The 27,610-nt window shown below is 34.2% G+C and overlaps 3 protein-coding genes and 1 long non-coding RNA gene across 6 annotated transcripts; 1 reads left to right on the top strand and 3 right to left on the bottom strand.

Annotated features, from left to right (window-relative positions):
• Nucleotides 1–431: 431 nt before the first annotated feature.
• Nucleotides 432–2,656, bottom strand: LOC139846315 (reticulon-like protein B2). Its single transcript, XM_071835951.1, has 5 exons — nucleotides 2,506–2,656; nucleotides 1,414–1,594; nucleotides 1,146–1,287; nucleotides 979–1,048; nucleotides 432–577 (listed from the first exon to the last, which is right to left on the bottom strand). Exons 1-5 carry the CDS (start codon nucleotides 2,654–2,656, stop codon nucleotides 432–434), a joined length of 690 nt encoding a protein of 229 aa, XP_071692052.1.
• Nucleotides 2,657–4,117: 1,461 nt separating this feature from the next.
• On the bottom strand, nucleotides 4,118–5,755 carry LOC139882907 (NAD(P)H-quinone oxidoreductase subunit N, chloroplastic). The gene is made up of 4 exons (XM_071867160.1): nucleotides 5,281–5,755; nucleotides 5,079–5,195; nucleotides 4,640–4,725; nucleotides 4,118–4,524 (listed from the first exon to the last, which is right to left on the bottom strand). The coding sequence occupies exons 1-4, from the start codon at nucleotides 5,656–5,658 to the stop codon at nucleotides 4,461–4,463; spliced, it is 645 nt and encodes a 214-aa protein (XP_071723261.1). The 5' UTR covers nucleotides 5,659–5,755; the 3' UTR covers nucleotides 4,118–4,460.
• Nucleotides 5,756–7,289: 1,534 nt separating this feature from the next.
• LOC139882898 (uncharacterized) lies at nucleotides 7,290–16,913 on the top strand. Of its 3 annotated transcripts, none has more exons than XR_011771823.1 (5): nucleotides 7,290–7,413; nucleotides 7,500–7,597; nucleotides 14,698–15,007; nucleotides 15,384–16,266; nucleotides 16,671–16,913. It is a non-coding gene; the product is annotated as an uncharacterized lncRNA (long non-coding RNA). The 3 variants fall into 3 exon arrangements; XR_011771824.1 differs by having other exon boundaries at nucleotides 14,698–15,776; nucleotides 16,208–16,266; XR_011771822.1 differs by having other exon boundaries at nucleotides 14,698–16,266.
• Nucleotides 16,914–22,902: 5,989 nt separating this feature from the next.
• LOC139846299 (uncharacterized) lies at nucleotides 22,903–23,396 on the bottom strand. The gene is made up of 2 exons (XM_071835950.1): nucleotides 23,165–23,396; nucleotides 22,903–23,132 (listed from the first exon to the last, which is right to left on the bottom strand). The coding sequence occupies exons 1-2, from the start codon at nucleotides 23,394–23,396 to the stop codon at nucleotides 22,903–22,905; spliced, it is 462 nt and encodes a 153-aa protein (XP_071692051.1).
• Nucleotides 23,397–27,610: the final 4,214 nt, after the last annotated feature.

The following is a 27,610-nucleotide window of genomic DNA, read 5'->3' as shown; positions in this document are numbered from 1 at the left end:
GGATGGAGATCAGGTCCTATAAAATAGAGTGTTACATGATTCATTCAAGGGGGACTCACTTTTGCACAACCCTAGCCACATTTACTGTGTTCTTTTCGTTTCCAATTGTTTAGCAACTCTAGGTATCATTTAACATCATAACGTTCATTATATAGTGTTCGGTATTTATCAAGGATCTGTTGGTTTTGATTTACCCATACCATCTAACAAGTTATTAAAATAACGTTGTCATACCATTAAAATCTACTTCACCGGTGTGGAATACATGAGTGGCTTAAACCTAAATACAGATAGCAAAACAGTTACGAGTTTAGTTGTCAAATGGCATGTGACGAAATGTGCAAACTCCTAAACAAATAACAATGGCTAATACATCTTAAATATGTAAATAAAGATTAAGCAAATTAACTGATATTGTTGTTGCTTTTGAATCAGTGTTGTTTGGTGTTCTTGAAAAAAGGCAGGGGGAGTTTCTGAAGAGCTGCCATTATCTCATTGCCTAACTTTTCGCCATAAGCATCCACAAGTTTTTCATTCCTCTCGTATAACAATGGTGCTGTAAGCAGCAGCACAAACACTGATCCAACAACACCGCCATTTGTAAGCAATCATTATTAGCATGTTTAAGCCCTTTTCTTAGAGGTGGCAATTTCGACCCATTTAGATATAAATGGGTCGATTTGGGTTATGTTTTATCTCTAACGGGTCAAATTCATAAGCACAATGATTTATCTAAAAATGAAACGGGCCAAAGAGGTTCACAGGTTGAAGGTCATCTGAATTATTATTTAAATGCATAGAAGGAAAAAGCGGTCTGCTATAAAGTTAAGTTCCCTTTTTGACCTATAACTGTTTTGGCCCATTACACTACCAGCATGACTCACCCATTTTGTCACCTCAAAGTTTGAGAAATCAATATAGACAAGCGTACTGACATACACAGCTATAAATCTATAATGTGCAAAGTAAATAACTCACAGATATACACAAGTGTGAGGAACTCAAACCAGCCACCAATAACTGAAACAATCCACAGGCTGAAAATCACCTGCATAAATATAACCACAAGTTCTTTTTGCAGTTACTATTAGTAGATAAATATTACATTCGGTTGATGTAATTTAAGTTGGAAGATATATACATACACTCAAAAATCTCTTTAAGTCCTTCCCTGATGTCATCTCCCTCAAGAACAAGCAGGCCTGATTGATCTGATCTTTCAGAAGCAGAGCAATACAATCACACATTTCTTGTGACAATCTAATGTCAGGAAACTTTGGAGGAGATCTGTTACAGAAAAAGATCCCATATATAAGTTCATTTTACAAGATTTATATATTTAGTCTGATTATTACGTTTTAAAGAAAGAAAATTATTGATGACTATACAGAAAGTAAAGGTAAAAAAACTAACTTGTTAACAAAGGAAGACAGATTGGACCATAGGAACAATATCGCGAGAATAAGTATTAGAAAGTGACATAAAAATGGAAGCAGATGATAGCCTATCCTTTCAAAGAGAAGCCATATGACAGTTGCAGAAACAAAAATGGCACCAGACATCTGCTTTTGTCGCCATAGTAATATATCAGCAGCTGAAAAATATAATAAAGACATAACCAGATTAATTAGGATATCCTTAATCAATCAACCACATATATGAAAGGAAACTACTTTTTTATTTGATTTTTTCACCAATTAATATAAGTATTTGATTTTATGGGTTCCATTTATATAGTGTGTCAAAAAGCGAACATGACTTAAAAGTGTCATTGGTCTAACAGTATCGAGATACCCCTCTAACTATGAGGTTATGGGCTAAAATCTAGAGGTGGGCAACATGTATATATTCGTTGAAAAAATTTGTGTTGGGCTATGTGAGTCGCCTTTCTTAAAAATGGATCTGAGAACATGACTTAATTAACATACGTACTTTGTTGGTGATTTTAGTGTTATATAACAATCATTTTTTAGTGAGTTGCTATTTATTTGAAAGTATGTATTATCTAGGTATTGTTAATAACAGGTTTGATGAGTATGAATTGCACGTCTGTAAAAGCTAACTCGATACTGTAGCCAAAATAGCACGGTCGAGGGACACGGCCCCTTGCTGTGGCCGGCTCTTGAAAAGTTGTAACCAGCAGTTTTTCCATCCAAAATACCGAACATGTATTATCCGCCAAAATTGAAGGGTTGTTCCCTTTCATTTAAGCCGCCAAAAATAACAGATTTATGAATCTTTCTTTGGCTATTTTGCTTTCATATTAATCTGACAGAAAAACACAAAAGCTCTAATATTGGATTTCGTGATTTCGTTCCCAAAACACAAATCGTTATTTTTGTCTTATACTCTTATCCGTATAAGGATTTCGTGAACATATATAGGCATTCGTTGGGCCGAAATATATTATAGATAAATTGTTGCAAGTTGTTGCACTATTTAGGAACCAATCAATTTCATACACTATTTATAACATAATTAAGGTAAATCATCAAAGAAATGTACCTTTGCCAGAACCTAGAGCAGCATGGAGTGGTTTTTGACGACCAAACAAATGTCGTCTGCCGGAACCAGATTGTTTCCCGTCATTCTCCTCCACCGGCAACTTGTCAACCTTCTTCTCGATAATGTTATCTTCAATGACTGAATCTGACATACTTTTGTCTATCTATTCTATATATTCAATAAATTAAAATAAGATCACGGTCATTGTAGTAAATTAATGCTGCAAATTCAGTAATTCTAAATCTAAATAATATATGATTTTTTTTAACAAATTAATTGTTCTTACTGTAATTTTGTATTCAGAATGTGTTTGGGGTACTCCGATAGACGATCGAGCTTTTTCTCAGGTGAGAGGAAAAATTCTGAAGCAAGAAATGAAGAAAGAGCAAAATTAGGAACTAATTTACATTCATTCAGATCACAAAATAATAGGATGCATGTAACCATAAATTAAATGTAACCACTTAATTCGGAGTGAATTTTGCCCCTTGATCTTTCCGTTTGTGTTGCAAGGAGTCCCTGAACCTTTAATTTAGACATTAGAGGCCAAAACATAAATTACAGTTCCTAAATATTAAATGTTTTTACTAAAACCTAGTAGAAGACCTGCACTAAGTCACTAACAGGTGGATAGTGACTTTGAGATAAAGATTTCAACTGCTGGTGGAATCGATTGAGAATTTGGTAGCATTAGACCATTTCTAACCGTGACTATGACATCACAAACAGTTAGTGCACTTTTTGCTCAAAAAGTGCAATCTGTCTGTAACATGACAATGTCAGTTTCTGACATTTTTTAATCATTTGTGTCAAATATTGGGTAGGTTGATGTGGTAAAATCTGACTGGAAATTAGGTGAGAAAAAATAAATTAATAATAAAAAATAAATATTTATTAAATAAAAAAAAAAATCAATGATTGGTTGCCGAAGAAAGTTACGGACGGTTTCAAATCGTCACATACATGGTACCCAAACTGACTAACTGACGCCCCGTTTTATTCCGTCAGTTTTGCCACATCAGCTAACGGAAGGTAAGTGACCGACGGTTATATATGGTCTTATATCTTGTAGTTGACATACGTCATTTTTTACCCTCTACTGATCTACGTTTGTGGATTTTTATGGTCATTTCCTTTCGTATTTGTTTCATAGCTGTTGGTGTAGTCGTGTAGCATGGATGCTTAGTTTATATTCTAATGGTGACTGGTGACACCTTGTGATTTGAAGAGCTTTTGACTACTCTAGTGCCTCCTTTCATTGTAGCTCGTGTTTTGGGTTTTTGATGTTTCCATTGTTTTTGGTTATTAAAGTCTATTTCTTTGTGAACTACAAAAAATCACTAGACTCGTTAAGTCGTGATAATAATAAATGGTTAGTATGGTATCTTACAAAGAATGAAATCTATGCAATAGGGTATTATATATTTTGATAGGTTTAGTATATAAATATGTAGTTATTGATGGCCGCAGAGTTTATAACATTGGTGAAGAATTTACCGGAAAAAATGTAAATGATGTGCGCTCCAATTCAGTAAACGGAATGTAGGAAATTTTGGGAATCTGTAAGCAACTAATACATGTAAAACTCAGTGCATTGTTCGGCTGAAATATTTACTGTATTCGGTGGTGCTAGGTCTGCTGAGTACACTGCAGTCGAGACTCATATACATTCGTCTCAATTTGTAAACTTAAACTGTTTTGGGTTGAAATTACCATTCTGGATTGCGTTGATTTAATCATGTATCTTTCATCACACTTTCATAAATTAAATATCTTAATTGTTAAGGGCTTATAGCATAACAATAACCTTATCTTCCCACTATATGCATAAATACAGAACATTGGCAAGATAAACGGAAGTTTTGTTCATAAATTTCTGTGTATACACATGGTGTTCATCTTGAGTAGTAGAATTTCAGGCCAATTTACTGCATGATTTTCTGCGAAAAGCTATATCACGCAGCTTGATTTGAAGTTAATCCTGCAATGTCTTTGAGTGGTGTCCACACAAATTTTCTCCTGCGATTATATCCACAGTTTGTTACAAAATCATCATACTTCACTTGAAAAACAACACGAATTAGAAACTAAATTATCAAAATGCATACGCAAAGAAGGTTTTAAAATCGCATACCAATTGCCACATTCTGCAATTACCCTAACTTTGGGTCTGAGTGTAGGAAGCAGTGCAAGAAACTGCAGTTCTGCTTTTGAAAGAACCTGCAATGAGAATAATAAGTAACATGCATGTTTCCATATTCAATCTTGATGAAAAATTTACAGGTAGCTAAATGGGTATGTCAAGACTCGGGCATGTCTGGTCAAAACGGGCAATATGTGTAGGTGAATACTACTAAAGGCGGGTTGGGTTGACCCGATACACTTTTACTTTTTAGCCCGAATTCTTTAAATGAATCAATCTGTATAAATCAATTTTAGTAGCCAATAGTAGGTAATATGCAATCAATTAGTTATTAAACAGCTAGTATGACTCTGTCGACCCATTTGACCCATTGAAAATAAAGCATAACCCAAATCAACCCATTTGATAAGTAAATGGATTGAATTCTAACCTTGGCTTCTAAGATCCAGACCACCAGTCCTTTAGCATCTGGAGGAAGCAAAGATAACCGATAATCGACCTCCGGTGGAAAATACCATCTTGCGATTGGCTGCTTTCCTATATGAGGCTGCATTTCATACAATTATTAATATTAATATCACTTAAATTATCACAACTTTAGAATAGAATGAAACATAAAACATAAAACTCACAGGACAAACTGGATGCAACTTTGTTAAAGTAGTCTCTGGGTCACCTAAACCACGAGCCGATAAGTCTAAGAACTTATACCCTTGATATCGAAGTCGGTTAAGATATCGACCCTCGTAACCACCTTCATGAGGTGAATATATAGCAATGGCTTTATGTTCTTCAACATCTTCTAGCCATTTTCCAAGGTCAGGTTTTAAAAGATCACCTCCAACAAAATCTGAAAACTCGCGTCCACATTTTACGGCTAGTTTTTGGTACTTGTGTCTTAGTAATCCATTTGTATTTGAAACTGTGGTAGTTACTAGCAGTTGTTGGCGGTTGAAATTGTGTGAAGAATGTAAGAGGGATGAATGATAAGAGCAGGCTGTGGCTGCCATTTTGTGAAGAATTGAAGTTGGTTGTGAGGGTATGAATTTGACATTTTGGAAAACATGTGAAAGCGAGTAGATTGAATGTGGGGTGGTATTCTATGGTGGGAAAACAAGATAAGCTAGAGAAATTGTTTGTTTATAAGTTGCTTATTTATACTGTATTTATTTTATTTTATATATAAATATATTAATAAAATTCATAGTGTCGAGGGCATCTGATCCCATAGTCCATACGTCTATGGTACCGCCCCTAGCATCAAGTACAATTTACCAAATTATTACAACAATACAATCGAACAGTTGTGGTAAATTGGTTATTGCAATAGGTGTAGATTGACAGAAACAGTCAAATCATGTGTTTTCTTTTGAAATTTATTAAATTCATCTCGTAAGAGTCGAATAAATTTATTAAATTCATCTCGTAAGAGTCGAAATACCTTCGTTGAATACCCCTCATGTGGTTGGAACAAGTGTCACCTCACTTTGTCAAAAGCTTGCCTAATTTTCAGTTTTTAGGTGCACGTATCTCTTATATTAGATCTTCACGCGACTTCCATTGCCTCATTTACTTTTCCATTGGGCCGTCTGATTTGCTAGTATAAAAATTTTGAGAGAGGGTTGTTGTGTAATTGGGCTAAGCCATCTATTTGTTAGCTGGCTTCTTTTATTTTATATATCTCAGTATTTTGTGAAAGGAAAAAAATAAAAATATTATCCTATCTAGTAAATGGGAGTTCAAGGTGATGTAATAATGGTAACATGTTTAAATATAAAACAATGAAAATCCTATGTGAAATTTAAATAAAAAGATTAATGATGTAGTAATTTATATTAAAATAATTCTTAAATTGTAAAAAAAATTAAACGCCCTTAATGTTGATATACCATAATTATCTTTACCTCAAATTAAATTTGTATAAACTAATAATCTACTTAGTTGTGATCAGACTAATTCTAACCCTGACGGTCACGGCAAAGGTAAATTGTGAATTTTTTGCTGAAAAAGTGGATTTTTGACTGTGACTGTATTTGACCTTCGTTACCCCAAAAAGTCAAGTTGTGTTCAATATTTGGAGGTTGATGTGGTAAAATCTGATTAGAAAATTGGAGGGGAAAAAATAAATAAGTAACAAAAAATATTAATAATAAATCATGATTGGTTGGTTAAATTCGTCATTCTTCCGTCAAAAACTCGACTGACGCCCCGTTAATGGCGTCAGGGGCGTCAAAGCCCATTTCACCTCATTTGACGGTGTGATAGATGCAATCTCAGTGCATTTAATTGTCTATCTTACTTTATTAGTACTATCTAATATATGATTAAAATTGACTATACATTATATAAATTAAGGCTTACAAGGTACTGCAAACAATTTTGAATCTAGGACTTCTATAGTTTCTATTAAAATGCTAAAAATGATGATATCATAAATACACATTTTTCAAGTTTAAAAATAATTCAAAAAAAGAAAAGAAAAAATCTAAGCTATCTTGATGATGTCATTAATACTAATTAATTAACCTTTTAAAAAATTAACAACAAATAAATAACGCACCCTGTTAATATTTTTTTAATGGAGTAACCCTAATTTAAAATCACTGCCCCACTTCTCTCTCTTAATCTCAATTTCCATCTACATCTACGTTTGCTTATTCGATTTTTAATATAATTTAATATACGGAGTAATTACAAATTGAGATCCAAAAGGTGATATGTAGTTCCAAAAGGTGCTAACCCAAGATTTTTTTCAGATCTAAAAGGTAAAAATTCTTCTACTTTTCATTCTTTCATTTTAGGGTTAACAATCAAAAGAGAATACAAAGTTGTCCTTATAAATCTGCTTCAGGTTTAGTCTGATCTCTGCCGTTTGTAAAAATTCTTCGGAAAACAATAAATTTCATATAACCCTCATAAAGCTTCAAGAATTTTGTGTTTTGGCTAAAGGTATGGCTAATTCTTGCATTGTTTTGCTTATAATTTCATTATTATTTGATGTAAATTATGGCTTTAGTTACCATTCTAGGTAAAAATGTGTGAGAGAGAAAACTTGTGTGAGAGAGAAAACTTAGAGAGAGAAAGTAAGGAACTTCAATGGAGAGAGGTGAGGTACAAACAAAAATCAAAAGGGAGCACGTCTAGGGTTAGGAATCAAGACGGTGGTAACTACGAGAAGGTTAATTCGCGTTCAACCGGAAACCGGCTCAAATCGTTCATGTTCTTCAACTTTCCGGAGGAATGGAACGTGGTTGAGCTATGGAGGATGTTCAAGCAATATGGGAAGGTTGGGGATGTGTACATCGCAAAAAAAAGGCTTCGGAATGGGGAACGTTTTGCTTTTGTTCGGTTTGGCGATGTTAAGGATGAAGATAATCTACTCACCAAGTTAAGGGAAATCAAGATTGATGGTATTATCCTAAGAGTTTTCAAAGCATTTGATAGATCTAATGGCAATGGCAATGTAAGAGATGAAGGAAACAACAGCCGCCAAGACAAATCCAGGGTGGAGGACGAGAATATTAAGGGTAATACAAGAAAAGAGAATGCTAAGGGTAATACAAACCACTATGTTCCACCATACGCTTACAAAGATGATCGCAAGTTCAGTGACGTGGTGAGAAATCCCGGAATGAGAACATACGACCTAAGAGAAACAATCTTGAATAAGAGAGGAGCAGGGAATAGCAAAGTTGTGGAGGGTCACACTGAAGCAAAGGTAATTCCACAAGAACGAGTGGTCAATATACCAACAGAAGATGATAATTCGGTGTTATTAAACAATGCCATTGTGGGAGAAGTTAAAAAGGTGGAATATCTGGAGAACTTTCGATCAATCTGTGATGAGGAAGGTCTGGTAAATTATAACTTAAAGTACCTGGGTGGACTTGAAGTTATGCTTATTTTCGAGCATGAAGAGGCGGTGAAAAACATCCTGGATCACGAGTCTCATAGTATTAGGCAATGGGTCACGAATATTAAGCTTGGCAATGGTCCATATTTTACGTCAGGAAGATTAACATGGTTGAGTATAATGGGGGTTCCGGTTAGATTCTGGAAGGAGAGTGTGTACAAAAGGATAGCACAATGGTATGGTCCTATCTATGAGCTGTATAATTGTTCATTCATGGGTAACCAAAATTTACTGTTTGGGAAAGTTTTAGTTAAGTTAAGGGGCATACACTTGATCAATGAAACAGTTAAATTAAGGGCAGGATCATCAATTTTCTATGTTAATGTATTGGAAGACGTGAATGATATCGTCGAGATTGACATGGATGATAATTGTAGTAGTGTGTGGTCGGATGAAGATAAAGGATACAGCTCAGAAGATGAATTATCTAGTAGTCAGTCAGATGAAGATATTGAACTGAGATCTGGGAATGATACCGGAAACGTTGAAGGTACCAGACATAATTCCGGTAACATGTCATCAGGAAACGAAAAGGCAAACGACGTTGGGAAGGGGAATATCGCCTTGGAAGATGAAGCATCGGGCTGCAATGGTTTTGACATGGGGAACATCCATAGTAATAACGTGGGGAATACAAAAAGTAATCCTTTTGACGATGGCGTGGATCTCTCGAACGGCACAGGTAATGACCAAGCAAAAAGTTACGGTGGCACAATTCACAAAGAAGCACCTATAATCCAAATAGTGGATATCCCGTTCGATAGAAGTCCAGGTGGTGATAATGGGCCCATTGGGCCAGTGGAAGGAGATTTATTGGGTCAATCTAAAACTGGTGTCTGCCATGGGAATGAAATTCCAAGTGGGCCTCATAATTATGAGCCACTTAAGGTACCCATAACTGAAGAGCCTGGTAACCAAGTCCCTTCTGGCCCAAGAGGCCCAACTGAGGTTGTTCAGGAAACATTTAATTTAAAGAAGGATAATTACGAGGTGTTTTCCCCAATTCCCTGTTCTGAATCGGCAGATAGCAAAAGAAAAAAGAAAAATAAGAACAAGCTGAAGAACATGGTTATTAACGAGGACTCAAACTCTGAAGATGAAATCGAATCTAATACTCCAAGTGTTGAATTACGTGACGACGGAGTAAACCTAGAAGTATCTATTATTCCAAAACGCACCAAAAGCAGAGACTCTAAGAATCAAAGGGAAGGCAGCCATGCTTCGGGTACCTGGTTTGCTGCGCCCAAATTAATGAGGCTAAAGTGTTTGGCTAGATCGAAAAAAAAGAATGGGAAAAGACAAGATGGGAAAAAGAAGCAAAATCGGTCTAGCAATGTGGGAGGTGAAACCCACAGCCTCAAAATTAGCCACTCCAAATCGGCCAAATTGAAAAAACCTTATAGAGCTGAAGGGAATGAAACAGCTAATTCAAGCAGCGGCTTTGGAATGGGTGACCTTGGCGACTTTGCAAAACAAATCGGTGTAGTCTGGGAGGAGGATCATGCTCAGGTCTAACCCTTCCTTCTATTTCGTTTCGCTCCATTTAATTTGTTATGAAAATTCTATCCTTTAATATACGTGGGTTTGGGTCGGGTAAGAATAGTAAACTCGGGGACTGTAGAAAGTTAATTTTTCGTGAAAATCCTTCTATTTGTGCTCTTCAAGAAACAAAATGCAACATAGTAGATGAAAATTGGGTGTACTCTTTGTGGGGGTCTGATGATTTTGGGTTTATACAAAAAGAAAAAGTTGGGAAGTCAGGTGGTCTTTTGTTAATATGGAATAATAACGAATTTGTGGCAGAACAATCATTCACGGGAGACCATTACATTGCTGTCATGGGTAAATGGGTGGGGAAAGATGATGTTTCTATTATTGTTAATTTATATGGTCCACACGACGATTCTAATAAATTGAAATTGTGGACGAGCCTCGAATCCTTTATAGGTACGTATGATGTGGCTTGGTGCATATGTGGCGACTTTAATGAAGTAAGAGACCAAGTGGAAAGGAAAAATTGCGAGTTTATTGAAAGACGAGCAGCGTGGTTTAATGATTTTATTAATCGATCGTGTTTAATAGAAGTGCCGCTCGGGGGAAAAGGTTTACGAGAATCTGTGATAATGGGCTTAAATTCAGCAAAATAGACAAGTTTCTGATTTTCAAAAAGTTTAATGACTTATGGGGTGAGTTATCAGCCATCGCTCTAGAACGCAAGTTGTCGGATCATTGTCCTATTGTGTTAAGAGACCGTGTAATCGATTTTGGCCCGAAACCAATTAAGGTATTCGATGAATGGTTAACAACCGAAGGGTCGGATAAGGTTATTAAAGATGCATGGAATGTGGCTGTTTCGGGGCAAAGACTTGATTGTGTGTTTAGGAATAAATTAAAAAATGTCAAGAACGCGCTAAAGGAATGGAGCAAAGTAACTTTCGGGAAACTTGATAAAGAAATTGAGGATCTAAAGGAGGCCGCGTGTAAATGGGAATGTATAGCTGAAACTAGAAATCTAACGGACGATGAACGGGATGTATGGATGTTGACTAGGAAGAACTGGATTGCCAGAGAAAAAGTCAAATCCAACATGGCAAAACAAAAGTCTCGTATCAAGTGGGCCCTCGAAGGCGATGAAAATACCAAGTATTTCCACTCCTTTATTAAACGAAGACTTTCAAAACGAAACATTCGGGGGCTTAATGTTAATGGGCTATGGACAGACGATCCGGCAATCATTAAACAAGAAGCGTTTAGACATTTCAAGGCCCAATTTGAAAAAAGAAGTTTTGAAAAAATGAAGCTAGCGACCTGCTCGACGTCTGACCAGGAGCAGCCCCTGCCATTTCAGCTTACTGATGTGCAGTCCGTTTCTCTAGAAGGTGCTTTTACAGAAAAGGAGGTGTTTGAAGCGATTGGTGAGTGTGGTAGCTCGAAAGCCCCGGGTCCGGACGGATTTAATCTCAAATTTTTTAAAATGTATTGGGATCTAATAAAAGATGATCTTGTCAAGGCGCTTAATTGGTTCGGAGATAATGGTGAGATTTCTAAGGGTTGTAACACCTCGTTCGTCACATTAATTCCAAAGGTCTCGGATCCCTTATGTCTTAGCGAATTTCGTCCGATAAGTCTAATTGGTAGCTACTATAAAATACTTGCAAAGATTTTATCGATTCGGCTAAGGAAAGTCATTCCAAACTTAATAGGCGAGGAACAAAGCGCGTTTATCAAGGGTAGATTCATTCTCGATGGCGTTCTCATTGTAAACGAGTCTATTGAATTTTTGAAAAGGAATAAGAAAAAAAGCTTAGTTTTTAAGGTCGATTTCGAAAAGGCCTTTGATAGTTTATGTTGGGATTTTCTTCTCGAGATGATGAAAAGGATGGGATTTGGTTCAAAATGGAGGAGTTGGATTTTGGCATGTCTTAAGTCGGCTACGATTTCTATTCTTGTTAATGGTGCCCCGACCAACGAGTTCTCTATTGGAAGAGGAGTTAGGCAAGGCGACCCGTTGTCTCCTTTCCTATTCATCATAGCGGCGGAGGGGTTGAACTATTTATCCAAGAAGGCAATTTCAAGTGGTTTGTTTAAAGGTGTGGAAATTGGCTCGAATAATGTCCTTATCTCCCATTTACAATTCGCGGACGACACTATTTTCATTGGCGAATGGAGCAAACATAATCTTCTAAGCTTAATGAAGCTTCTCAAATGTTTCGAGAACGTCTCGGGTCTCAAAATTAACTATCACAAAAGCTCTCTGTTCGGTCTAGGGGTGGCAAAAGAGGATGTAGATCGCTTAGCCAATAAAGTGGGGTGTAAAAGTGGAGAGCTTCCATTTACTTATCTAGGTCTTCCCGTTGGTCGAAATATGAATAGGGTTGAAAATTGGAAACCCGTGGTGGATAAATTTAATTCTAGACTTTCGGATTGGAAGGCTCGAACGATTTCATTTGGTGGAAGGTTGACGCTAATTAAGTCCGTTTTGAGTAGTTTACCACTTTATTTTTTCTCGCTCTTTCGTGCTCCCTTGAGTGTCATTAAAAGTCTTGAGAGTATTAGGCGTAACTTCTTTTGGGGCGGGACGAGTGAGAGTACCAAATTGGCTTGGGTTAAATGGGATGAGGTTCTCTTACCTTACGATACGGGTGGCCTTAATATAGGGTCGTTGAGGTGTAAAAACCTTGCCCTCTTAGGGAAGTGGTTTTGGAGATCAAAATCCGAGACTAACTCCCTTTGGGTGGCGATTATTAAAAGTATACATGGTTCTAATGGGCTACTCCCTCCTTCGGGCCTTTCCCGCCCGATAGGAAAGAGTGGCGTTTGGTTTAATATTGTGCGTGCAGGACATGACCTTGAGAAACTCGGCGTTAACTTTTCAAGTTCGTTTTTAAAGCTTATTGGAGATGGTGCTGTAACACCCTAGGCAAATCCCACATCACCCACGAACATGAGTGATCATGGGATTATAAGGTAATACTCACGCTTAAATGACACAACGCATTTTGGGACCACAGGCAGAGCAGATGTGTGAGTACGCTGCAGTTAAGCATGCTCGGGCGAGAGCACTACCAGGATGGGTGACCTCCTGGGAAAGTGCTGCTCGTGTGTGGTCGCCAAGAAAAAGCCGTGCGCCTACGGGCAAAGCGGACAATATTGTGGTCATGTTAAGCTGGGGTGTTACTGAATGGTATCAGAGCCACTCATGTGCCGTTGGGGGTGGTGGGGCAAACCTCATCGAGGATGATGAGTCCCTAAGGGGGGGTGAATGTAACACCCTAGGCAAATCCCACATCACCCACGAACATGAGTGATCATGGGATTATAAGGCAATACTCACGCTTAAATGACACAACGCGTTTTGGGACCACAGGCAGAGCAGATGTGTGAGTACGCTGCAGTTAAGTGTGCTCGGGCGAGAGCACTACCAGGATGGGTGACCTCCTGGGAAAGTGCTGCTCGTGTGTGGTCGCCAAGAAAAAGCCGTGCGCCTACGGGCAAAGCGGACAATATTGTGGTCATGTTAAGCTGGGGTGTTACAGGTGCTGATACGAAATTCTGGACTGATGCGTGGTTATGTCCGAAGCTGCTTAAAGATAAATACAGAAGGCTATTTTTCTTGGACGCGAATCAGGATGCGGCTGTTAAGGATCGACTGTTATGGGCTGATCAGACTTGCACGAAACAGTGGGACTGGCTGCGGATACCTTCGGGCAGAACATCGACTGATTTGACTCTTTTAATTAATGAAATTGATGCGTATGTTAAACGGGACTTGATCAGGGACTCTTGGACTTGGAACTTATCCTCGAATGGGAAGTTTTCTACAAAGGAACTCTCAATACTTATGGAAACTTTGGTAAATAATCTTGTTCCGGCAAAAGTGCAAATCTTCATATGGAGGGTCCTTAAAAGGCGGATTCCGGTTCGTACCGAACTCGACAAACGAGGTATCGATCTTGATTCCGTTAGGTGTCCTTTGTGTGATGATGATGTGGAAACAATTGACCACACCTTGTTCTTTTGCCGGCATTCGTATGAGATTTGGTTGAAAGTGTATAATTGGTGGGGTTTAGGTGCGGTTTCAAATCTTAGCTTAAGCGAATCCTTTCGTGGGAGATGTAACCGTGTCCTATCCCCACTACACTCGCGTTTATGGCAAGCAGTGGAATGGTCTTGTGCATATCTTATATGGAGTAATCGAAACCAAAAAGTCTTTAAAAACAAGTGTTGGAGTAGCGCGACGGCTCTTATGGAGATTCAACTTAAATCGTTCATGTGGACTTCAAATCGGATAAAGGATCGAAAGTTCGAGTGGCTTAATTGGATTAGTGATCCCTGGTCTTGTGTCGGTTAACTATACAAGTCGTTTCATGTTTTTACTAGTTAGTGTTCTCGGTTGCTAGCTCTGCAACCTCCCTTTTAGTTTCCAAATTATTCGTGGCTGTAAGTCTTGTATAATTCTCGTGACTCTCGTGTAATGGGTTTGGCCCCCTTGGCCCGTTTCGTGCTATTAATATTTCTGGCCTTTCGAAAAAAAAAATTATGGCTTTAGTTTGATTTCAAAAATTGGTTTCAAAATTATTATTATTTTTACGTATAAATTATAGTTTTTTGTTTGTATTTGAATTGGGTTTCTCAGATCTTGGTTGGTTCTCCTGGATTGCTAGTTTTGTGGGTTATTGATTTCTAGGGTTTGTGTTAATCAAATGGAGTTATAATCTGAAGCTTTATAAGCCAGTTGAATAGTCTTTTCATTCAAATGTCATCGATTAAAGAGAGTCTTTATATGGTGAGCTGGATTTAATGTTGATTATAAGTCTGGTGAGTATTTGTTAGTCTAATCTCTTTTTTGCGTTTGATGCAACATTTTTTTTTACGCATATGAACATAAGCTTAGTTTTTATGGAGTAATACAAATAAGGACTCAAGGAGTCGAAGTCATGTACAAGGTACTTCTATTATTCAAATCAAACACTTTTTTCTTCTTTGTTATAGATAAGGTACTTTTTGTTTATGTCAAACAAATTTAGTACATTAATGATTTGTTATTTTGGACATAAAAACTAAAATGGAGCTTGCTGAGTTTCATCTCTCTGAAAGGTTTTTGAATTTAATAATATAGCAATTACAACCTTTGGGTTTGTATGCTCACCAACAAATTATTTAAGGTGCTTATGCCTGCATGCTTTCTATTTATATCAAGTCACTTAAAAGAAATTATAGTAATCAAGCTTTGGGAGTTCAAACATTACCTCAAGTGGATATCTGAATTATTTTCTTTTTGAATGTTTTCTTAATGCAACTTTTTTGTGTTTCATATCATAGAGTTGCTGCAAATGGAGGTGATCTTATTTTCCAGGGTTGGCTGCAAGAGCTTTATGGGCCAGGTTTTCTTGAACATTTTCCTCCTCATCTACTTTCAGTAATGTGTTTTGATAATTGATTATGTGCTTGAAATTTGATTGGTAACAGTTTGGTAATTATTTTGGTGTCTTTGTTTATATAATTTTTTGTTGCTTAGTTGAAGACAAGCCACAAGCCATTTTGATGGATTTTAAAAGGTGAAATTTCTATCAGATAGAGGCCATACAACTGAAGGTTTGTCTCACAATTTTTTATGATAGATCAATTGCAGATGCTTAAAAATGAAGATAAATAGCCATCCTGAAAGTGCATACAATGTGTTTGATGAAATGTCTAAGAGAAATGCATTCATATGTATGAACTTCTCTTACTTGCTACTTTACGTAGTGCTTATCTTTTGTTTGTTTTGTTAATGGAAATATGTATTTGTATATACATGCTTTGAAGATATATAAAAGCACACTTTACTTTTATTACAAAAATGTTTCTTTCAACCTGTTGTAGTTATCCGTTGTTTTCTTATTGTCCTTTTATTTCTGGGTGTTTTATACACTTAATTTGTTTATTATAGATATAGATATCATCTGATTCTAAGAAACCTTCAGATTATAACACTTAGTTTTTTCAGCATGAGGTATTATAAAGTTTGAACCATTATACTTTCTTTTTACTATTGTTAATCAATAGGTTTTCTTGGTATATCTGTTTTTTTTTTCTTTTTGTTTTTTTTGTAATTCGTTAGAAGGATGCTGTTTAATATACTTACAATTTATCAATGCCATTAGATGGTGAAGTGAAACTGCTGCTAGCCTATTCAAACGTACAATCGAATACTCCGTATGAGGTAAGATCCGTTGTTGTTAGATTTGAAGTTTTTTGGTAATTCTTTTTATTATAATATGTGTTTGAATACGTGGCTTTAATGGAAATTGATAGTATCATTTGCTTAAATTTTGATTGTCAACTAATTGTAATGGGGATAGAGGTTTTTTTGTTACGGATTTGACACCACACCTTACTGATGTTAACTTTAGAAATTAGTTGGTATATTTTGCAGTAACTTATAGGGCCAAATTACAATATAAAACTAGATAGTAGCCAAATAAAACATGTTTTTTGTAGTCATCTACATAGCGACTCTAACTCAAAGCAAACAACATAAATGGTCTATTCCTTGGCTAATACTCAGTAGTTCGTAGTATATTATCTTACATTAGCTTCATGTGTTTATTTTAATTTTATGTGTAGCTTGCTAGATGTTGAAATACATTGAGATTATGGATGAATTCGGAGTTGTTGGACTTGGGACCTGCACAAGATACTAATCAAAGGAACAGAAGGTAGGCATTGACATGATATCTAACGTGATACAATGAAATCATGATATATATTGTTCATTAGCTTTTGTTTGTTTGGATCCGGATAAGGGGATGTAAGTTTGAAGGGAAAAAATCTCAATAGAAAATATAGACGATCAACACTACTATCATGTAACACATCTACATTTTTATTATGTTATAATGTTACTTAACACATCTACATTTTTATTATGTTATAATGTTACTTATGTAAAATTTAAATGATAATATATATCTATAGTTTCTATTAAAATCCTGTAATGATGATGTCATTATTAGGCTAATTCATTTGTTAAGAAAAAAAATCAAAAAGAAAAAGAAAAAAATCTAAGTCCTTAAGGTGATGTCATTAATCTAATTAATGATTAATTAAATTAAATCTACTAATTTATTTATTTAATGTTTTTGGAGAAAAAATTCACTCTCATTAATTATTATTATATTATTATTCAAATTCAAATATGAGTTCTGTTTACGAGATTAATTACGTTATATATGTATACGAAATACACGTCTCAATAAAAGGTTCTATGTAGTCTTTGATGACAAGGAAAATAGTAATTATGATGAAAATTGAAAGATGATGGTGAGAGAATAAATGTAGTTCAATTATTCTGACCAAGTTAAGTACATCAATGTGTTTGTAAAAACAACGAGAAGTTTCTTAGTCGGAATCCGTCGGGTCATTAAACTAAATGACTTTAGCGTTTAAATTCACTTAATACCTAAAATATATCATTAAACTGTTTTGTTTAAAAAACCGTGATTCCACGGTCATTTCACTAGTTTTATCATAAATGCTCTAGGTATTTGACGAGCGTCAGGTTTTTTTAATAAAATGTAATTTTTTATAGATAGGTTGGTAATTGGTTACAGCTTTTTGAACGCGTTTGATGGGTAAAAAGGCTTGGTAGCAATTTTCTATTTTGTGAAATTAGTTATAACTAGTTATGGAGCCCTCGTTTCGCGCCGGGGGCTCCGTTTTGAATGCGAGTAAAAAAAAGTCTTGATCTATTTTGTAAAAAAGAATTTTTCAACATCTAACATTGAAGGGTTGTTCCTTTTGTGAAAGTCGCTTCTTTTAACGTTCGTTTTTTTTTTTAAGTTAGTTGATGTATTTTGTAAAAAAGAATGTTTTTCGACATCTTTTGGTAGCATTGAAGGGTTGTTCATTTTATGAAAGTTGCCTCTTTTATCGTTGAGGAAGAAAAAAAAAAGTTGGTTGATTTTTTTGTAAAAAAGAATTTTTTTCGACATCTTTTGGTAACATTGAAGGGTTGGTTCTTTTACGAAAGCTGCTTATTTTATCGTTGGGGACCCAAAAAAAAATTTAAAAAAATAGTGAAATGACGAAAATACCCCTAGTTACTATTGATGAATAGTAAAACAGTGTTTTGTCTATTAGTTAATACTAGTTGTGGAGCCCTCGCTTCGCGCCGGGGGCTCCGTTTTGAATGCGAGTAAAAAAAAAAAAATCTGGATCTATTTTGTAAAAAAGAATTTTTTTCGACATCTAACATTGAAGGGTTGTTCCTTTTGTGAAAGTCGCTTCTTTTAACGTTCGTTTTTTTTTCAAAGTTAGTTGATGTATTTTGTAAAAAAGAATGTTTTTCGATATCTTTTGGTAGCATTGAAGGGTTGTTCATTTTATGAAAGTTGCCTCTTTTATCGTTGAGGAAGGGAAAAAAAGTTGGTTGATTTTTTTGTAAAAAAGAATTTTTTTTTCGACATCTTTTGGTAACATTGAAGGGTTGGTTCTTTTACGAAAGTTGCTTATTTTATCGTTGGGGACAAAAAAAAAATAGTGAAATGGCGAAAATACCCCTGATTACTATTGATGAATAGTAAAACAGTGTTTTGTCTATTAGTTAATATATAAATATTTGTATTTGCAATAGTTTTGTAGTTTTTTATTTTATTTTACCAAGCTTTTGACAACGAACTATGTTGTGCAAAATAGTGGGAGGAGCTATTGAAACATGGTAGTGGACCTTCCAAAATGCTAACTGATGTTGCTATTGAAACATGTATAAACAGCTCTTTGGTTCATGACTTCATGTGTCAAACACATACCATTTTCTTTTATGCTTTTTTGAGATTAAGATGTGTATATGATGGTGTATGTGTTAGTGCAAAGACTGAGCATGTAATTATGATCAGTTCTAGATTATATATCTGAATGAGCTTTATTACGGTGAACCCTGCAACAAATATAGGAGCTTCATAATAGTTTTGGTACCTCAAGTGCATTAAGGGTGATTAGACTTGTATCAAGTTGATCCTAAGTATATAGCTGACTACATGTAGTTTAAAACTGATTTAAATTGTGAAAAATGTGTAAAGGTTGGGATATGACTTATGAGCAGTTTAAATGTTGTCAAAGTATATTCTTTGATGGGGTAACAAAATGATCTATAACTATTCATAATTGTTAAAAAAGTGAGTGTAGGGTGCGTATAATGCGCAATTCACCACGTATCAGGTCTCGCGCTCGAGGAGCTTAATTACCGTAGGTTTTACCTTCTATAGGGAGCAAATGTGCTCGTTTATAGAGAGTTTCTTTGCTTACCAAAAATTATTCACAACAAATCTTTTTTTATAATGCTTTTTGAGTTCGGTCCTTTTATTTTTCCTTTAACAAGCCCGTAAATCATAGTCTACTAAACTAGTCCATCAAATATAATGTGAGCCCATATTATTATTTAGCTTTTGAAACGAAAAAAAAAAAAAAAAATACATACGGTTCACAAATATACATAAAATATACTACGTAATATATAGTTAAAAAAAAAAATAAATAAAAAATTTTTTGGAATCAACAAATTAGCCCTGTTTTTTTCCGGTGTTTTTTTTCGTAATTTCGTAGATGCCCTCATCCTCGGAACACGCGAGTATAATTTATCTTTAGGTGTTTGAAGTAGAAATGTAGAATATACAAATATTTAAAATGTAGCATTTGCAAGTTAATATTAAATTGATAAATAACATTTACTAAATCTTTGTGTTAAACATAAAACACGTGTCGAATACCCTTTCGCCTTATTAAAAACGAGAATACAAGGAGCACGTTCAACGAACTTAGATGTACTTCAGTCTCTTTATTTGTTACGATCGAAATTAGTGGATGCTCAGGTTAAAACTTTTTGATTGCAAATTAATCACATAATAATCTTTAATCCATTAACCACTGTTGCACAAAAAAAAAACTAATTACTTTGGATTAATTCCCGAATTTTTTTTTTTTTTAAGAATCCTTCGTTTCAATTTTCCAAAATCCGTTTAATTAATCGTCATTTAAATCAAATTTGCATATCAAAGTCAGCCAAAGTCAAAATTAATCAACGTTTTAATTGAATTTAAACTAGAATTTTAGAGTTTTTGAACAAAAAGAACAATTTTAAATCATGTTAAATCTATATTTATGTTTATGGTTTTATTTTTATATTTACACATAATTTAAAATTTAAAATTTAATATATAAAAATTATAATCTTATTAATCACCGACTAATCCCCGAATTGCCGATTACTCTTTTTAAAGTCCCGACCGATTACTCCTTTAATAACGAGTTTTGCAACCTTGCTATTTACTACTCTCTATTTTTTTTAAGTATCTCATTTTATTTCAATTTTTGAAATTTGAGTAATAGAAATGGAAAGGAAATAAAACAGTACTTATAAAATTTTGAATTATACTCTAGTTTCTTGTTAATTTTGTTATTTAATTTGGTGTATCTGGTTATGAAAAACCTTTCTAAAATGGATGAAAAACTCTTGTAATCTTAAATGATTACATCTTTGCCTTTTCTTAAGATAATTTTTTTTTTTTAAATTCTTTAGTTTTCACCTTCTTACAAAATTACACTTAATTACATAAACTAGTGCATTACATAATCAAAAACACATTATATGCATTTACACTCATTAGCAAACGTCAATTTATTAGTGACTTAACTGCTATTTGGGGCTTGAATTGATTTTCAGACATGATTTAAAATCCATGAATGATTTTGCCATTTTTATAGCGTCTCATATATATATATATATATGTATATATATAGTGTTTTAATCAAGAGGGAAACACTTTTTTTTTGAAGGAAAGTAGGAGGAAGTAATTTTTTTTTCATTTTTTTTTAATTTTTTTTTCCAAGCATTAAGATCACATGAAAATATGAATAATTAAAAAAGACATTTTGTAATAAATGATATTATTTTGGCACAAAAACGCTCGAAGAAATAAATGATAACATTCCTTGTAATGAATGTTTTGCTTCTGAATTTTTTTTAAGGGGTTAGAAATTAGGGTTTGGAAATTAAGAGTTAAAAGTTAGGGTTTAGCTATTAGGGTTTAGAAATTAGAGTTTTGAGTTTAAAAATTAGGATTTAGGGTTTAGATTGAATTTTTAACACGAACGGTTTAGAGTTTAGAGTTTAAGGTTTAGGGTTTAGGGTCTAGGGTTTTGGGTTTTGGGTTTAGGGACTAAACCGAAAACAATAAACCCTAAACCCTAAACTCTAAATCGACCAAATTTAAAAAAAAAAAAAACACTTCACACAAGATGAAAACAAAATGATGCAAATAAACTTTAATTAAAACATTACTCATGATGAATGTTATCATTTATTTTTCTTCGCGCGATTTTCCGCCAAAATAATAACATTCGTCACAAAGTGTCTTTTTTAAATGTTCATATTTTCATGTGATCTTAATGTTGAAAAAAAAAATTAAAAAAACAAAAAATATTACTCCCCCAAAAAAAGCTTTTATATATATATATATATATATATATATATATCTTTTTTCTTCTTTTTTTTTTGATCGGAGGTCTTCTTGGAAGCAATCTCTTTATCCGTCGAACATAGAGAGGAAGGACTTTCTCTACTCTTGGAGTGTTTCACTCGGGATGGAAAAATGACTTCTCTTTATTCTAGAATATAGGAAGGATTATAATAACATCTCACCTTCCCATACCGCAGGTATTGTTGTATTGTTGTTGTATAGAGTTATAAAGTTTTATTACTGTAATATTTATATTTATTTGGTCTTGGTCCAAAATCCAAACTATAAAAGAGAATATTTAAGCAAACATCAGAAACAAATTTGGGGCTATTTTTTTAGTCGATCTCTTTATCCACCGTTAATTCATTTCTTTTTTCATTTGCTCTCCGGTCACTACTTCTTCAATATTTTTTCATTATTGTTTTATATCATAAATAAAGAGTAACAAGGAAAAAGAATTGAAAAGGAAGCTAAGAACCACGAAGATAGAGAAAAAAAAATATATAGAAAATTAAGCCGCTCAATTGGGGCATCTTTTAGTGAAGTAGCCCCATACTTTTTGCCATCATCTTTTTATCGTATGTAACTTAAAAAAAAACATCAATTTGTATGATTAAAAAACATACAATAAACACTTTTAAAACATAAATAAAAACTCTAAGTCGATGCATATAATATTTAACTTGCAAAATATGATACATTTTCAAGTTATAAATCCTACTTAGACCATTCCTAACCCTGACTGTGACGTCACAGACAGTTGAGACGCTTTTTGGCCAAAAAGTGCAATCTGACTATGACTGGGCAGTGTCAGTTTCTGACATTTTTAACCTAAAATGTCAGTTTTCAGTGTCAGTTTCAGTAGGGTCCACCAGTTTTTAATTTTTGCATTTTTTATATATAATTTAACACATTATTTAATATTTGAAAATAAGATATTTATTAATAATAAAAACAAAATACAAATAATTAAATAAAATAATTAATAAAAAAATACAATATAAAATAATAATAATCTTAAAGATTACATAAATAAATAAATACTAATTCGTTGGTCGAAATGCCGTTGGAAGATTCCAAATATGCTCGATTAAATCTTCAGTCAGCTGGTCGTTCACCGCCCTATCCCTTATTTCTCTTGTGACAACGTCTTGATCACGTCATCTATTCCTAACTCGTTTGGCTCGATTTGCTCTTTCCTCGGTTATAAACCTTTCTTCCCATTTACATAACGCAAAATCATTGTCTTCTAAAATCATATTATGTAAAATGAGACAACATTCCATTACTCTTCGCATCTTGTTTACTTTCAAATTCCGTGAAGGTTGACTTAAAATATGAAATCACCCTTGAAGAACACCAAAAGCCCTCTCTATGTCCTTTCGTGCACTTGCTTGAAATCTTGTGAACTTAATCCTTGGTTCATCTGTGGGGCACGACATTCCTTTGATCAGTGTCGCCCAATCAGGATATATATCATCGGCAAGGTAATAACCTTTGGTGTATTGATGACCATTAACCTCAAATGGTGCAGATGGAGCTGTTCCCTTCTTTAGTGCATCAAAACCGGTGACTGATTCAAAACATTGATATCATTGTTAGAACCTGCCATCCCGAAAAAGGCATGCCAAATCCACAAGTCATATGAAGCCATTGCTTCAAGCATAATCGTCGGTTTCTTGTGATCACCCCTAGTGTATTGTCCTTTATAAGCGACCGGACAATTCTTCCATTCCCAATGCATACAATCGATACTACTGAGCATACCCTTGAATCCATGCTTCTCCTCATGTGCACTATATAATCGTGCAACATCGGTTGCTGTGGGAGATCTCATGTATCGACTTTTATATAAATCAATGATACATTTACAAAAGTTGTCTAAACATATTACTGACGTATAGTCGAAGTATAGTTTTGTAAAGTAGTAAACGACTGCCTACGAAGTGCATCATTTCTTTCTCTAAAAAATCGAAATGTTCAGGAATATAATTACCATTAAAAGTAGTTGTACCTTGAGCTATGAAATGTCCCGTTCTTATTGATTAAAAACGTTCCATATTAATTGATTTCGTTGCGAGGTTTTGACCTCTATATGAGACGTTTTTCAAAGACTGCATTCATTTTTAAAACAAACCATAACCTTTATTTCATAAATAAAGGTTTAAAAAGCTTTACGTAGATTATCAAATAATGATAATCTAAAATATCCTGTTTACACACGACCATTACATAATGGTTTACAATACAAATATGTTACATCGAAATCAGTTTCTTGAATGCAGTTTTTACACAATATCATACAAACATGGACTCCAAATCTTGTCCTTATTTTAGTATGCAACAGCGGAAGCTCTTAATATTCACCTGAGAATAAACATGCTTTAAACGTCAACAAAAATGTTGGTGAGTTATAGGTTTAACCTATATATATCAAATCGTAACAATAGACCACAAGATTTCATATTTCAATACACATCCCATACATAGAGATAAAAATCATTCATATGGTGAACACCTGGTAATCGACAATAACAAGATGCATATATAAGAATATCCCCATCATTCCGGGACACCCTTCGGATATGATATAAATTTCGAAGTACTAAAGCATCCGGTACTTTGGATGGGGTTTGTTAGGCCCAATAGATCTATCTTTAGGATTCGCGTCAATTAGGGTGTCTGTTCCCTAATTCTTAGATTACCAGACTTAATAAAAAGGGGCATATTCGATTTCGATAATTCAACCATAGAATGTAGTTTCACGTACTTGTGTCTATTTTGTAAATCATTTATAAAACCTGCATGTATTCTCATCCCAAAAATATTAGATTTTAAAAGTGGGACTATAACTCACTTTCACAGATTTTTACTTCGTCGGGAAGTAAGACTTGGCCACTGTTGATTCACGAACCTATAACAATATATACATATATATTAAAGTATGTTCAAAATATATTTACAACACTTTTAATATATTTTGATGTTTTAAGTTTATTAAGTCAGCTGTCCTCGTTAGTAACCTATAACTAGTTGTCCACAGTTAGATGTACAGAAATAAATCGATAAATATTATCTTGAATCAATCCACAACCCAGTGTATACGTATCTCAGTATTGATCACAACTCAAACTATATATATTTTGGAATCAACCTCAACCCTGTATAGCTAACTCCAACATTCACATATAGAGTGTCTATGGTTGTTCCGAAATATATATAGATGTGTCGACATGATAGGTCGAAACATTGTATACGTGTCTATGGTATCTAAAGATTACATAATATACAATACAAGTTGATTAAGTTATGGTTGGAATAGATTTGTTACCAATTTTCACGTAGCTAAAATGAGAAAAATTATCCAATCTTGTTTTACCCATAACTTCTTCATTTTAAATCCGTTTTGAGTGAATCAAATTGCTATGGTTTCATATTGAACTCTATTTTATGAATCTAAACAGAAAAAGTATAGGTTTATAGTCGGAAAAATAAGTTACAAGTCGTTTTTGTAAAGGTAGTCATTTCAGTCGAAAGAACGACGTCTAGATGACCATTTTAGAAAACATACTTCCACTTTGAGTTTAACCATAATTTTTGGATATAGTTTCATGTTCATATTAAAAATCATTTTCTCAGAATAACAACTTTTAAATCAAAGTTTATCATAGTTTTTAATTAACTAACCCAAAACAGCCCGCGGTGTTACTACGACGGCGTAAATCCGGTTTTACGGTGTTTTTCGTGTTTCCAGGTTTTAAATCATTAAGTTAGCATATCATATAGATATAGAACATGTGTTTAGTTGATTTTAAAAGTCAAGTTAGAAGGATTAACTTTTGTTTGCGAACAAGTTTAGAATTAACTAAACTATGTTCTAGTGATTACAAGTTTAAACCTTCGAATAAGATAGCTTTATATGTATGAATCGAATGATGTTATGAACATCATTACTACCTTAATTTCCTTGGATAAACCTACTGGAAAAGAGAAAAATGGATCTAGCTTCAATGGATCCTTGGATGGCTCGAAGTTCTTGAAGCAGAATCATGACACGAAAACAAGTTCAAGTAAGATCATCACTTGAAATAAGATTGTTATAGTTATAGAAATTGAACCAAAGTTTGAATATGATTATTACCTTGTATTAGAATGATAACCTACTGTAAGAAACAAAGATTTCTTGAGGTTGGATGATCACCTTACAAGATTGGAAGTGAGCTAGCAAACTTGAAAGTATTCTTGATTTTATGAAACTAGAACTTTTGGAATTTATGAAGAACACTTAGAACTTGAAGATAGAACTTGAGAGAGATCAATTAGATGAAGAAAATTGAAGAATGAAAGTGTTTGTAGGTGTTTTTGGTCGTTGGTGTATGGATTAGATATAAAGGATATGTAATTTTGTTTTCATGTAAATAAGTCATGAATGATTACTCATATTTTTGTAATTTTATGAGATATTTCATGCTAGTTGCCAAATGATGGTTCCCACATGTGTTAGGTGACTCACATGGGCTGCTAAGAGCTGATCATTGGAGTGTATATACCAATAGTACATACATCTAAAAGCTGTGTATTGTACGAGTACGAATACGGGTGCATACGAGTAGAATTGTTGATGAAACTGAACGAGGATGTAATTGTAAGCATTTTTGTTAAGTAGAAGTATTTTGATAAGTGTATTGAAGTCTTTCAAAAGTGTATAAATACATATTAAAACACTACATGTATATACATTTTAACTGAGTCGTTAAGTCATCGTTAGTCGTTACATGTAAGTGTTGTTTTGAAACCTTTAGGTTAACGATCTTGTTAAATGTTGTTAACCCAATGTTTATAATATCAAATGAGATTTTAAATTATTATATTATCATGATATTATCATGTATGAATATCTCTTAATATGATATATATACATTAAATGTCTTTACAACGATAATCGTTACATATATGTCTCGTTTAAAAATCATTAAGTTAGTAGTCTTGTTTTTACATATGTAGTTCATTGTTAATATACTTAATGATATGTTTTCTTATCATAGTATCATGTTAACTATATATATATATATCCATATATATGTCATCATATAGTTTTTACAAGTTTTAACGTTCGTGAATCACCGATCAACTTGGGTGGTCAATTGTCTATATGAAACATATTTCAATTAATCAAGTCTTAACAAGTTTGATTGCTTAACATGTTGGAAACATTTAATCATGTAAATATCAATCTCAATTAATATATATAAACATGGAAAAGTTCGGGTCACTACAGTACCTACTCGTTAAATAAATTTCGTCCCGAAATTTTAAGCTGTTGAAGGTGTTGACGAATCTTCTGGAAATAGATGCGGGTATTTCTTCTTCATCTGATCTTCACGCTCCCAGGTGAACTCGGGTCCTCTACGAGCATTCCATCGAACCTTAACAATTGGTATCTTGTTTTGCTTAAGTCTTTTAACCTCACGATCCATTATTTCGACGGGTTCTTCGATGAATTGAAGTTTTTCGTTGATTTGGATTTCATCTAACGGAATAGTGAGATCTTCTTTAGCAAAACATTTCTTTAAATTCGAGACGTGGAAAGTGTTATGTACAGCCGCGAGTTGTTGAGGTAACTCTAGTCGGTAAGCTACTGGTCCGACACGATCAATAATCTTGAATGGTCCAATATACCTTGGATTTAATTTCCCTCGTTTACCAAATCGAACAACGCCTTTCCAAGGTGCAACTTTAAGCATGACCATCTCTCCAATTTCAAATTCTATATCTTTTCTTTTAATGTCAGCGTAGCTCTTTTGTCGACTTTGGGCGGTTTTCAACCGTTGTTGAATTTGGATGATCTTCTCGGTAGTTTCTTGTATAATCTCCGGACCCGTAATCTGTCTATCCCCCACTTCACTCCAACAAATCGGAGACCTGCACTTTCTACCATAAAGTGCTTCAAACGGCGCCATCTCAATGCTTGAATGGTAGCTGTTGTTGTAGGAAAATTCTGCTAACGGTAGATGTCGATCCCAACTGTTTCCGAAATCAATAACACATGAT

Source organism: Rutidosis leptorrhynchoides, chromosome 1, assembly GCF_046630445.1.
Source record: "Rutidosis leptorrhynchoides isolate AG116_Rl617_1_P2 chromosome 1, CSIRO_AGI_Rlap_v1, whole genome shotgun sequence".
In the NCBI taxonomy this organism is placed as follows: Eukaryota; Viridiplantae; Streptophyta; class Magnoliopsida; order Asterales; family Asteraceae; genus Rutidosis; species Rutidosis leptorrhynchoides.
Note: the sequence above shows the minus strand (reverse complement) of the source record. Positions and strands in the feature narration are given on the sequence as shown.